The 13,117-nt window shown below is 33.1% G+C and overlaps 2 protein-coding genes across 4 annotated transcripts; one reads left to right on the forward strand and one right to left on the reverse strand.

The window, feature by feature from the left end:
* On the forward strand, window positions 261-7,501 carry LOC109232046 (dihydroflavonol 4-reductase-like). 3 transcript variants are annotated; one of them, XM_019397692.1, is made up of 7 exons: window positions 261-430; window positions 1,016-1,185; window positions 2,045-2,239; window positions 2,336-2,495; window positions 5,974-6,166; window positions 6,893-7,089; window positions 7,418-7,501. In XM_019397692.1, exons 1-6 carry the CDS (start codon window positions 292-294, stop codon window positions 7,083-7,085), a joined length of 1,050 nt encoding a protein of 349 aa, XP_019253237.1. In that variant the 5' UTR covers window positions 261-291; the 3' UTR covers window positions 7,086-7,089; window positions 7,418-7,501. The 3 variants fall into 3 exon arrangements, with proteins under 3 accessions (XP_019253237.1, XP_019253236.1, XP_019253238.1); XM_019397691.1 differs by lacking the exon at window positions 7,418-7,501 and having other exon boundaries at window positions 6,893-7,328; XM_019397693.1 differs by lacking the exons at window positions 2,045-2,239; window positions 7,418-7,501 and having other exon boundaries at window positions 6,893-7,328.
* Window positions 7,441-12,852, reverse strand: LOC109232519. The gene is made up of 10 exons (XM_019398288.1): window positions 11,596-12,852; window positions 10,472-10,585; window positions 9,869-10,046; window positions 9,589-9,774; window positions 9,009-9,141; window positions 8,697-8,792; window positions 8,160-8,229; window positions 7,998-8,072; window positions 7,871-7,916; window positions 7,441-7,505 (listed from the first exon to the last, which is right to left on the reverse strand). The coding sequence occupies exons 1-10, from the start codon at window positions 12,850-12,852 to the stop codon at window positions 7,441-7,443; spliced, it is 2,220 nt and encodes a 739-aa protein (XP_019253833.1).

Below are 13,117 nucleotides of genomic sequence, written 5' to 3' on the forward strand. Positions count from 1 at the left end.
TAATAAATACAAGAGATATGTATTTCACACACGATTTATCTCTTAACTTTGTGAAGTGATTAGTATTTTTACTTTAATTTTTAACTATCGAAATTAAATTATTTGATTTACTGAAAACACTAAAGTGTTGTAAGTATTTACTCCAATATTAGAAGTACCAATCTTTTACCCTACTTGCACTGCAAATACTGTAAGCCATAGGCATAAATAGAGCACATATCTACGAATTTGCTGAAGTAAAAAAACTGTCTAGTCTTTTTCTTACTCTTATATTTTTTTTTTCTTTCAGAAATGGCCACTATTCATGCCCCTAAATCTTCTCCAGGGCCAACAGTTTGTGTGACTGGAGCAGCTGGATTTATTGGGTCTTGGCTTGTTATGAAACTCCTTCAACGTGGCTATAATGTTCACGCTACTGTTCGTGATCCTGGTAACGATTTTCCTCTTTTCCTACAATTATGTGACATATTTTTCTTTAATATATTTGAAAAAAATGACAATACACTCCTAAATTTGAATATAATTAACTTTTCACTTCTCATTTAATCTTTGTGAGAAGTTTTTATAATCACAATATGTTATAGTATAATTAAGGCCACAACTTTCAAAGGTGTTAAAGCTGCAGAAAAGCACCGACATGTTTTAAACCACAAGTTTTACTTTACTATTATTATTTTCTTATATGTCGCAGCGATTCTAACTTAGGGGGGCGGAAGGGGGTTAACCCGAACACTTTCGCCGGAAAAATTACATTGTACATATAAGGCAAAATCCTGCTTGAACCTCTACGTATTATATCTTGAATCCCCTTGACACAACCCAAAAGCGTAGCTAGTTATTGGTCAAGAGGGCTCAAAACTTTTGTAAGGTCACTAGTTCAATTTTCACTAGCCACAGTCTCTTCTAATACTTTTAACTTTTTCTTTTTCTTGAATATAATTAGCGAAAATCATGCGTCCGCCACTGATTCTAACTGTATCTCATATAAATAAAATGAGTTGTTTTGGAATTGTAGAGAACAAGAACAAGGTGAAACATCTTTGGGAGTTGCCAAAAGCTGATAGCAAGCTGACGCTGTGGAAAGCGGAGTTGACAGAAGAAGGAAGCTTTGATGAAGCCATTCATGGCTGCCAAGGAGTATTTCATGTGGCCACCCCTATGGATTTTGATTCGAAGGACCCTGAGGTGCGTAGTATTTAAATACAGTGGCAGTGTCAGGATTTATCTAAAAAAAAAATCAGAATATAAAGAAATAAACATACCAAAAGGTCAAGGGTCCCGAATTGAATATATATTAGATATATACATAAAAATAATTTTACATATATATACACGAAGTTACTTTAGGCTAAAGGATCGAATGAACCCCTCGCGCAATCCTCACTCCGCCTTTGTCTATATATGAGGAATAACAACCCCAAAAACTCATTTCACTTAACAGTGAAGAAACATCCTCTAGTAAAGGGTGTTACTCGATCTTTGACAAGCACTTCGGGAAAAAAAATCACTTACATATGTGTACAAATAATTCTGAAAAATAATACTCTCTTTGTTCCAGTTTACGTGAACCTGTTTCATTTTTGGTCCGTTCCAAAAAGAATGACCCCTTTCTAAATTTGGAAACAATTTAGCTTAAACTTCCAATTCCACCCTTAATGAGAAACTTTTATAACCACACAAATATTCTGGACCCCTTTTTGACTTGTGTAGAATCACAAGTCTTTATTTTTTCTTAAACTCCGTGCCCAATCAAATAGGTTCACATAAATTGGAACGGAGGGAGTATGTGTATATACAGAGGTCCAATATCACTTAAAAATAATAGAAAATATATATTGAATTGAGCCATGAAATAAAGTTTTAAAACTATCGTAGTTCGGGACCCAAACAAACCTATAAATTGTATTGTCGTAGTACGTCATGAGTACTGACTTGACGTGCCAAGTTTTTGCCTTTATGACATGTCTAAGATCACAAGTTACAAAAGTCTTCTTCGTTGATATATATCTTTCATGTAACATGCACGTATATATATGTTTGACAGAATGAAGTAATCAAACCAACAATCCGTGGAATATTAAACATAATAGAATCATGTGCTAAAGCAAAAACAGTAAAGAGGCTGGTTTTCACTTCATCTGCTGGAACTGTTGACATCCAACAGCATCAAAAACTAGTCTACGATGAGAGTAATTGGAGTGACTTGGATTTCATATATGCTAAGAAGATGACTGGATGGGTTAGCCATTAATTATTTTCTTATTAATTCATTTTCCTTAATTAGGACTTTCTTTCTTAATCATACAATTTTAATGAATATTTAATTTTTCTGCAGATGTATTTTGCTTCCAAGATATTGGCAGAAAAGGCAGCATGGGAAGCAACTAAAGCAAAGAATATAGAGTTTATTAGTATTATTCCAACGTTAGTTGTTGGTCCATTCATCACTCCAACGTTCCCACCAAGCCTAATTACTGCCCTTTCACTAATTACAGGTATTACTTGATTTTCACGACCATTTAAAATTTACTTTAGTTACACAATCACACCATTTAAAGATAATTACTGGCAAACTCTCTATAATAAATACGTAATTACTTGCTGATCGAACTCACACCTATTGTGTGGAGAACTCCTATTGATAACACTATACTATAAGCCTTGGTGGTAATTTTTATTTAGAAATGACATCATGTAGCCACTCTAAAGGGCTGCTATTTAGGAATTAGCAGTGCATCATAAATTTCAATTTTTTTAATTTGATTTTTTGAGACAAAAGTGTCCTGAATTGTCCTGAAGTTATAATTTTTTAGTTTAAAATTTCATGGCAAAATAGGTACTGGCCAATCTCTAAATAGTATCCCTAAAAATGGCTATCTGTGCACTTGCCCTAATTTTTATAACTAGTTAAATTAATCTTAGGGGTCGTTTGGTATGCGGGATAAGGTGTGGGATTAAATTTATACTGCTTGGTTGGCAGTATAAATTTATCCGAGTATAATTTTTATACCGTCAACCAACATGGTATAAATTTAATCCTAGACTTAATACTGGATATATCTTATCTCACCTTATCCCATCAAACTAGGTATTATTTTATACCGCCTCTCAGCTGGAATAAATTAGTCCAGGTATTATAATTTCGGGATAATTTAATCCACGTACCAAATGTCCACTTATCTATATCATTATAAAAGCATGAATAAAATGTTGGATTACAAAAATAACCTTTTAATATTAAGCACAATAATTCACAATAAAAGGACATAATCGGAATTCTAGACATTAGCCTGGTAACCCTATTAGTTTTAGGACATAATACTACACGTTAGGAATCCTATATGATTACTTTTAGGAATTCTATTAGTATAATTATTTTGGGACATAGATATTAGCCTTGTAATCCTATTATTTTTAGGATATACTTCTTAAAAAATTTCTACTACTAATTTAATTTGAAAACGTATTATATTGTCCAAATCCATTTAGAAACAAGAGAGCCTATCTTATATTTTATTATTATTATTATTATTAAAGCACGAATATAATATTGGCATACCAAAATAGCCCTAACATATTAACCATAAGAACTCATAGAGAAAGGATATAGCTGTAATAATTATTTTTAGACTACAATAACTTCTATGTTAATTTTATAACATTTAAGGTTTTAATTTAATACAATCTTGTCTATTGAAATCTTATTAAAAATATGCAGGAAGGTTTAATAAAATCAATTTCATAAGAATCCTCCATATTGGTAATACATTACCCCTCTATAATATTCAATACCAAAAAAAAAAAGTAATGCTAAACGGACTGCATAAAGCGTTGAAATTGAGAAAAAATTTCCAAAATAATATATTATTATATTATATTTGAACTGCTTTCCTACTCAAATAAAAAAATTATTAATAATTTTTTCGTGCAATATAAAAAAATATACCTAATTATTAAAGAACAACTAAGAAATTTTTTTAGAATATAAATGTGTGAGAAAAAAAGAAGAAAAAGGTTGGTAAGAGCCAATATCACTGATGATTTTGCAAACATAAAGATCTAAAAGTGGAATGCATCGATCTTTTTACTCTTTGAAAATAAAATTTATGATGAGTAAAATTATAATCACGGTTAAATATTCAAACACAGGGAGAACTAATATTAAGAATCTAAATCAACAGAAAATAAATGATATTTTATGTTAAAACCAAATAATCAATTTTTTCTATTAATTATTTAGCAAGAGAATCCAATTAAATTATTTTTAAAATTCATCATACGAGTGAAATCCAAATAACTATCACAAATATATCAAATCAGAGCAATAGTGCTAAATTTATAAGGAAAACAAAAGTGATAATATGGGATGAAGCGTTTTTGGCTAAGCGTCAAATGATTGAAACAATCGCCCAGAGTTTTAGAGATATATTGGATATCGATGGATCGTTTGGTGGAAAAGTAATAGTTTGGAGGTGATTTATGAAAATTGACCAAAGCAGAACAATAAAAGCTAGCTTGCCAAAATTATACTTATGGTCTCAAATGAAAAATATTCAAACGACAAGAAATATAAAAGTACGAACATATCCAACATTCAATGGCTTCTCGCTTCGTGTAGGAAACGAAGCAGAGCATCCAATAAAAGATGATTTGATTCTTCTAGAACACTTGGTTATCAACCCCAATGGTAATAGTAGTGTATTTAATAAGGGAAATATTTTTATCATTAGACTAAAATATAATTTGTACAAATTACCACGATAGAAATTAAAGAGTTATCTTAGATAGCATAAATGAATATGTTGATTAACTAAATAAAAGGTTGATTGCTAAGTTTTATGGTAAAAATAAAATATTTTTCATTATTGACTCAGCAAAAGATGATACCAACAATAACTACCAAGAAGAATACCTAAATATTTTAATACCAAATGGCCTTCTACTGTACATGTTTGTTGTCAAGTTCATTATTTCTTACGTATGTTAGTGTCACCATATATATAATAGACTAAGTTTTGAAAACTTAGATCTGCTGAATAACTTATGTAATAGTACATATATGGTATATAGAAGTTTTGACAATAACGTCATACATGCAGAACTTATGATATTGGTCAATGTGCTTCTAATATGTGTTTATCCTCGAATTCAACGTTCGTCTTCCGAAACTAAAGAATATCCTTTTTAATTTGTGTGAAAATAATTTTCAGTATGTTTATGTTTTGTAGTTATATAATAAATAAAGCGCAAAGACAAACATCCTAAATATTGGATTATATTTACCAATTATATTTTCTTACACGAATAATTATATGTTGCATTTTCAAGAGAGATATCAATATTGACAACAAGAGTTCTGATTATGGAACAGTAACCAAAACATTAGAAGGAAACATATACAAAAAGTACTGTCTAGAAAGAAGTGTTCGGTAAGATACCATCACATTAGATATCTTTAAACTACAATACATAATTATCTACTTAACATGACTAAAATTGATCATTTATGTAAGTTCTGATGATATCCTTTCATTTTGAATTCACTTATTATGCTAATGTAACAATATTTTTCGGCATTTAGATGATTGTTGTAATATTATATATAAAATTTCTCTCATTAATTAAATTATATTGTTCCTTCATATAAATAAATATTTAAATGATAATGTACCATTATTAACGTGCAACGCACGTTTATAGATACTAGTAGTATAAAAAATCTTTATACTATTATGTTAGTGTAAAAATCTTAAATTAGATATAATAACTTAATGATTTTGATACGTTTCTTGGCTCCTTTTCTATTGGTTAGCAATTTATACTTTCTATATACTCTTATCATAGTTTACTACTAGGTAACTATTTAGAACATATTTTTATACTTATTGGTGTATAAAATTGAACGGGGCAGAGTTAAAGTTTAGCAATTCCTTTTTTTTTCCCTGTTAAATTAAATCTGATTGAGATATGCAGGGAATGAAGCACACTACTCAATAATTAAGCAAGGTAAATATGTGCATTTGGATGATCTTTGTGAGGCTCACATATTCTTGTATGAGCATCCCAATGCACAAGGAAGATTCCTTTGTTCCTCAGATCATGCAATCATATACGATGTTGCAAAGATGGTCCGAGAGAAATGGCCAGAGTACTATGTCCCTTCCGAGTAAGCTCTAAGCTCAATGAATTCGTCGAGTAAAAATTTATCCACATCAAATGCTTATATAATTAAATCATGCTTAAGTTATTATTGCTAAGTGATAATTAAATTAGCTGAAAATGCATGTTAACTAGCCATGTATGAAAAAAAATAGAAATAACCTGATTTACAAATGCTAATTGAAAATTAGCCACAGTTAATTAAAATTTAGCCACCTTTTCAAGTAAAAAATAAAATCTCTGAACAAATACACACTTAAAATCCTGAAAAAAATTCCAGCATAATATGCTGACATTTGAACTTTTTACATATGAGATTCCTGTAAAATATTTGGAATTTCATACTGGAAGTTTATACGCTCATCAGCTCCATTATCCAGCATATTTATGCTAGAACTTTTCGTGTTTCAGTTAGAGTATTTTTGTTCAAATTTTATCTTCGTATAAAATAGTGGCTATTTTTCACCGATTTTACAAATTCTGGCTAGTTTTCAATCATCAGTTCGAAAACTGGCTAGCCCATGCTATTTTGACCTATGTATGTATGTGAAGCCACATTATATGTACGTATTCATTGGTTGGGATAAACATATATTACGTTTGACTGAAAAAAAAAAAAAGAATTACAAATTCCTTGTTCTATAATGATAATAACCAAAATAATGGGCTCATTCGTGCTTGTACAATGAAAATGTGAACATGGCTTGATAACACAATGTTGGGGAATTGACAGGTTTAAGGACATTGATAAGGACTTGCCCGTGGCTAGTTTTTCATCAAAGAAGCTGACAGATATGGGTTTTGAATTCAAGTACAATTTAGAAGACATGTATCGAGGAGCCATTGAAACTTGCAGACTAAAGGGATTACTTCCTTATTCTACCCAAAGTCCGGCTAGCAAAACAGCGGCGGATTCTGGATTCTGATAACGTAATGAGCAAACTATTACTATGATGATAATATTAGTAGTATGTTTTATAAAGACCATGCATGATTAATATGCAGATGTGATTGGTGTCCTGCGTCCATAATTACATTCGTACAAGATTACAGGGGCGGATCTAGTGCAAAATTGTTACGGGTTCACGTGAACCTAGTAACATTTGGCTTAACCCTGTATTTGTACTAAAAATTCATTAAATATATAAGAATATTTAGCTTGAAAGTTAGCTCGTTGGTACTTGATATCGTTGTAGGAGCCCATAGACTTAAAATTCTGGATCCGTCTCTGTACTCATACGCATCAATTTTACTGCAGAAACTCCAGAAGGCTTCAAACAGCTACAGGAACTGCTGAATGTTGCCTGATCGTTTCCTGTATATGCTCATAAATTTGGCTACAAATTCTGCAACCATAGATATATATAGATAAACAGTAACTTGGGTAAGAAGAAAGTAATACTAAGATATTCAGTACGGAGCGTTCTATGCATACCATCATTTATATATAGAGGCGAATCCAAAATTTAAAGTCAGTGGGTTCCAAATGAAGATCGTGAAATGATTAATCTATTTATGTGTTTTATCATCAAGATATTATAGCTGAGCTTCTCCTGTACATATAATGGTTCGCCTAACTGATTTATTTAACAGAACGTGATCATGTTCTATATTGTGTTGAAATCAAGTTGACTATACTGTTATTTACACAAATGGATAACAATCTCAACATCTTTATCATATAACACCACCAAAGAAATTAATACTTTACCTTCTAGTTTTAAGATAGCGCTTGTTCCAATTGGGAGCCTTTTTTCCTGCAAATGGCCTAGGGTTACTCCATATATCAGTTTTTCTCAAATAAAAATTGAAAGATAGAAGGGGTACGTAGAACTTACATAATAAGCATACCAATAATATATTTCCCTTTTTAAACCTCCATCAACCCCCTTAAGGAATTGTTCAACAAGTTTCTGTGTGCATTGAACAAAATCAGAATCATGTCATGGAAATTCGTTAAATGCTACATCTTCAACCATTCTCATAAACATGTATTTTACCAGGAGTATAAGTTTTGGGTGCACAAACTCGACTAAGAGTTTTTGGAACTTGCCCCGAATAGAAAATAACCTGATCAGACGAATACACACTGTTAATTTCAATATTTCTGTCAGATAATGTGCTTCCAATAGATTATGCTACAAACAACTCAGGAAATTATCGGGGAACAAAGGCGGATGTAAAGCATATGGTACAGGTTCGGCAAAACCAATAGCTTTGCATTAGATTTTGTATATGTGTTACGAAATTCACTAAATATGTACATATAATAAAATGCGAACCCAATAGAATAAATAGATAGTGGGTTCGGTGGCAAGCAAGGGATCACCAGAACCCATAAACTTTAAATTCTGGATCCGCCTGTATGAAATAACGTAACACATGACAATTAAAGTGGGTCTGAAATTGTCCCTTAGTGCCTAAGATGAATAATATCCAAGTTCCTGATTGCCAATATGTTCGGTTTAATGGAACAAGAATTTCCTAACAAACAAAAAGAAGGGAGAAAAAAGATAAAATAGGAAAGAAATTAATACCTTGTGGGAGTTGGATCAGTTAGAATTTCAGCTGCAAGTTCTACTACAGCCTCTTCCCATCCTACTGAAATTGGTTGATCCTCTGCAAAAGGATAGCTGTACAAGTGAGGGTATCATTAAGTGCTTTAACACATTTTCTCGGTCGATCAAAAATAATTATGGCCGCTAGCCGACTATATAAAAAATATACACTGATTATATATAAAATACATTAATATACAAATAATATACATTTGTCGGCTACACTGTGTCAATTTCCCTATCATTAATCCATAACCTAGCAAGAAAATAGTGTGTAAATAATAGTCTTACTTGTGTGCTTTGCAGGCTTCAAGAGCCATAATTGCTCTTCTCAGGTTTTGCTTTGATTTTGTAGCTATTTTAGCAGCAAAGCCCCTAGATAGTTCAAGATCTTCCATTCTTGCTACCTCAATGAGAACTTCCACTATCTACACAAAGCAAAAAAAAACGTAATGAGTAGATGTGATTATGTTTAAAGCTTAAGGCATGTATATATCCCTCGGAATTCAACAAGCTCGTCTAGTGTAAACATGGAGCAGAAACAACAGAAATTGATAAGCAAGTCGAGTATGTAGAAAATAAGTTGGCAGCAACAATAATTCCAGTGAGTTCCTACGAGTGGGGTCTGGGGATGATAGTGTGTACGCAGACCTTACCCCTGTCCTAGGAGCGCAGAGAGGTTGTTTCCTATAGATCGGAGAAGATGAAAAGAAGCATTGGCAACAGATAGTAACAACAAGAAGATATTAAGAAAACCAAAGCGAAAGATAACAATCAAACAGTAAGTAGAAATAGCATTCTTAGAGTAAAAGGATATTCTAGATTCATGATCCAAAGAAGATAATACAATTATGATTAAAATTTTGTACACTTACTTCATTAGTCGCGGGAGCTTCAACTTCAATAACTGTGCAGCGACTTTTCACTAACTCGAGTATAGATGCATCGGTTTCACAGAAGAGAATGAGCTGACAAGCATCTGAATAACAGTCCATGATCCATTTTATTAAGTGTTGCATGTTCTCCGCAGATTTATCCACGTTGTAAAGAACTATTACTGTAAGCAGCAATGTAATTAATATCAAATTGGGACCAAAAAAACTGAAGTAATGCGATGTTAATAGAGCTGTTGTGTCTATATAGATATGAACCTTTGGAATCTGCCTTCATATTAATCCTGCTAACTTCCGGGGTTAGCGCATATTCACTGCTTATTTGCTTAACCAAAGCCATTAATGCAAATCTAGCATTAGGCTCCAAATGAACATTGAGCTCAATATGGTGAGGACTTGAGCTTACTGGTACAACTATTTGCACTGGCCTCGCTTCCTGCAATTGTATATCACTAGTTAACAAATTCATTAACATTTAAATTTAAACATGTCTTAAATTGTAGTTGGGCACACCCCCAACACTAACCAACAACAACAACAATAAACCCAGTGTAATTCCACAAGTCGGGTCTGGGGAGGGTAATGTGTACGCAAACCTTATACTTACCTATAGAAAGACAGAGAGGCTGTTTCCAGTAGACTCCTGACTCGGGAAAGAAGCCCCAACACTAACCAATAACTAATAAAATTAAGAAAGGAATTCAAGTCAAATGTACCTGGATGTGGAAGTATTTCAGATCATGGGATATCTGCAAAAAAATATCATAAAATACTGGGATAGTTCTAGTAATGAACCCGAAAAAGTATAAGAAAAAGATAATGTAGCGTAGGGTTGCATCTTCTCAAGACGAGCTTACTTACATTGCAAATTGCATCGCCATAGATTTCACTCAAAAGAGCTATCGATAATGCTCTTTTACCAGATCCTGAAGGACCCTTGAACAACATGTGTGGGAGTGGTTCATTTGAAGAAACCTAAGAAGAAAAAGAGTTAGTAAACAGAGAAAATGTGAGAATAATGCCAGGATTTATATTATATACCTATAAGTGACTTGATTCTGTTAAGAAAATTATGTACTTCGTCAAGCATACAACTTAAACTATTATGAGTTTAAATAATATACACGAACAGTGCGAAAAACTTCTACATTGTCGAATCACATAAAAGTCAATTACAGCTAACTTTTTACAGAAAATATGGATTCATAACCTGTAAAACTTGGTAAATAACTTGTTTCAGTAGGTAAAAGTAAAACCACACTGACAAATCAAAATTTCTTTACGTTGTTGGTGTATAAAAGTTAAAACTCATTCTTTTATTATTGTTTTCCTGTTTACTTTCCTTAATCAACTAATGTCCCAAAAAGGTTTCACACTTCCTTGAACTACAATTGCATATAATTAACTCAATCAATTATACTATATTTATCCGATCATTGAAGGGGAGCCTTGGAGTATCAGTAAAGTTGTCTTCATTGACCTATAGGTCATAGGTTCAAGCCACATAATCAGCCATTGATGTTTGCATTAGGGTAGTCAACTTACATTACACCCCCTTGAGGTACGATCCTTCCCCCGACCTTGTATGAACTTGGGATGCTTCGTGCACCAGCCTGTCATTTTTTATCCGATCATAGCGGACTAGAAAGGCTCCAAATATTAACATGTGTAAACCAACTTTATCGTCTACATGCCCAGTCAAAAAAGGCAATCTGGTGCACTAAGCTCCCTCTATATGCGGGGTCGGGGGAAAGGCAGGACCACATCAGTCTATTATACGCGTCTTACCCTGCATTTCTGCAAAGAGGCTATTCTCACGGCTCGAACCTGTGATCTCCTGGTTTGACAACAACTTTACGAGTTACTCCAAGAGTCCCCTTCGTTCCCATTTAAACTATGTGATAAAATTGAAAGTACATTGATATTCGATATATCAAGTAACGGAATGAGATCATCTTTATCAATATGAAAGATAAGGCACTTACAAGATGACTAAGTAATAAAGCTTGTTGCTTGTTGCAAATGAATCCCTCCAATGAATCAGGTTGATGTTTATCAGCCCAAAATTGTCTCAAACTTTCAACAACAAATGCCTTCTCAATTAATAAAGCTTCATTAATCGGCCTCGCTCTTTCTGGAGATTGATCTTTTCTTGAGTTTCTACAAGATCCATTCTTTATGCAAGAAAACCATGCTTCTGTTTGAGTAGTACTCTTTTTCCTATTTGTTATGAATTTTTTCGCACTTCTACTCGTCCTTCTAGTAGCATCACTTAGATTACTGCTCTGCCTACTTATAGCAGAACTTGAATTCGTAATTGTTCTTCGTGTCACAATAGCACTAGATGAAATAATTCCCCTGCCATTCTGATTGAAATTCGCGGGCATCTTATTAACAGAACTGACATATTTATCAGTCGATGTTCGGGGCACTGAATTGAATTTGCTTGATTGAGTAAAAGCTGAATGTTCCTTAGACAAGAAAATATCACTTGGTGAAATAGATTCAGTGCTTTGAAACATATTACTCACGCCAATTGGAATATTGGGGCCTCTTGAGATCTTTGCATTGGCTAATATTACATTGATTTCACCTACTGAAGGTTCATGTTTGCGCGGAATTTCTCTTTCTCTTTCTCTTTCTCTTTCTCTCCTGGACAAGGTCCTCGACGTTGGGGATCGTGTTATTTCTGTTCTTCTTCGATCCTTGGACGTGTCATAAAGAGCAGGTCTAGGAGCGGATATAGCCCTGCGACTATAGTTTGCTTTAGCACAAACTGCAACATCATTGTTAGTACTATTTTTTAGTACTATGTTATTTTGCTTTCTAGTTGAACTCGAAAAGCTTTGCTTGTCAAGGTGATGTTCCTCTTTCGAATTATGTCTACCTCGATATTCAGATTTTGAAAAAGGACTGATATTTCTACGAACATTTGACTGTGAAAATGGACTAATAACATGTTGTGCACGTAGAGTAAGTCCAGGAAAATGAACATCACCTTCATCTCTGCGCGATTTATATGGGGATTTGCTAGGCCTTCTCGGGTTTATACTCGAAAATTTGTTCTTCGCTTGATCAAAAGCTAATACATTTATATCAACATTCTTTGCATTTAGTTCCAGGCTTGGACTTTCCTGCCAATCGGTCTCTGTATCAGATGGCTCATATCCACTTCGCCTTTGTTTCACAAAGGACGAACTTTTAACTTGTAACGCTCTATTAGAAGCAGAATAACTCTCCATTTTAGCAGAATATTTTTTTCAGAAACTTTGGTTTGGATATTGGAATTTCAAAGAATATTCTGTTTTAAAGAAGCTTTTGGACAAGAAATACTACCTAGGATTGGTAACTAACGAGAATATCACCAACTAGTATTTGCCGAAAAACACTAGGAAAAAAAAATGAAACATTCCAGCTTTTTTTGGCTGACATTCTGAAGTGGGACCGAGAGTGAATAGAACTAGGAAAACATCGGGGAAAATGATGGAGAGGTCTCGTATCTCCAAT

Source organism: Nicotiana attenuata, chromosome 9 (assembly GCF_001879085.1).
Source record: "Nicotiana attenuata strain UT chromosome 9, NIATTr2, whole genome shotgun sequence".
Classification (NCBI taxonomy): Eukaryota; Viridiplantae; Streptophyta; class Magnoliopsida; order Solanales; family Solanaceae; genus Nicotiana; species Nicotiana attenuata.

Bases quoted from the DNA above. Each gene is read 5' to 3' on its own strand.
- LOC109232519 (XM_019398288.1), bottom strand. From the start codon at position 12,852: ATGGAGAGTTATTCTGCTTCTAATAGAGCGTTACAAGTTAAAAGTTCG. The intron at 9,142-9,588 runs GTGTACAAAATT...TTGTGTAGATAG, and splicing joins TCCCGCGACTAATGAAGTAA to TGGAAGTTCTCATTGAGGTA. The intron at 7,506-7,870 runs GTAAAGTATTAA...CTATGGTTGCAG, and splicing joins CGCTATCTTAAAACTAGAAG to AATTTGTAGCCAAATTTATG.
- LOC109232046 (XM_019397692.1), top strand. From the start codon at position 292: ATGGCCACTATTCATGCCCCTAAATCTTCTCCAGGGCCAACAGTTTGT. The intron at 431-1,015 runs GTAACGATTTTC...TTGGAATTGTAG, and splicing joins CGCTACTGTTCGTGATCCTG to AGAACAAGAACAAGGTGAAA. The intron at 2,496-5,973 runs GTATTACTTGAT...TGAGATATGCAG, and splicing joins TGCCCTTTCACTAATTACAG to GGAATGAAGCACACTACTCA.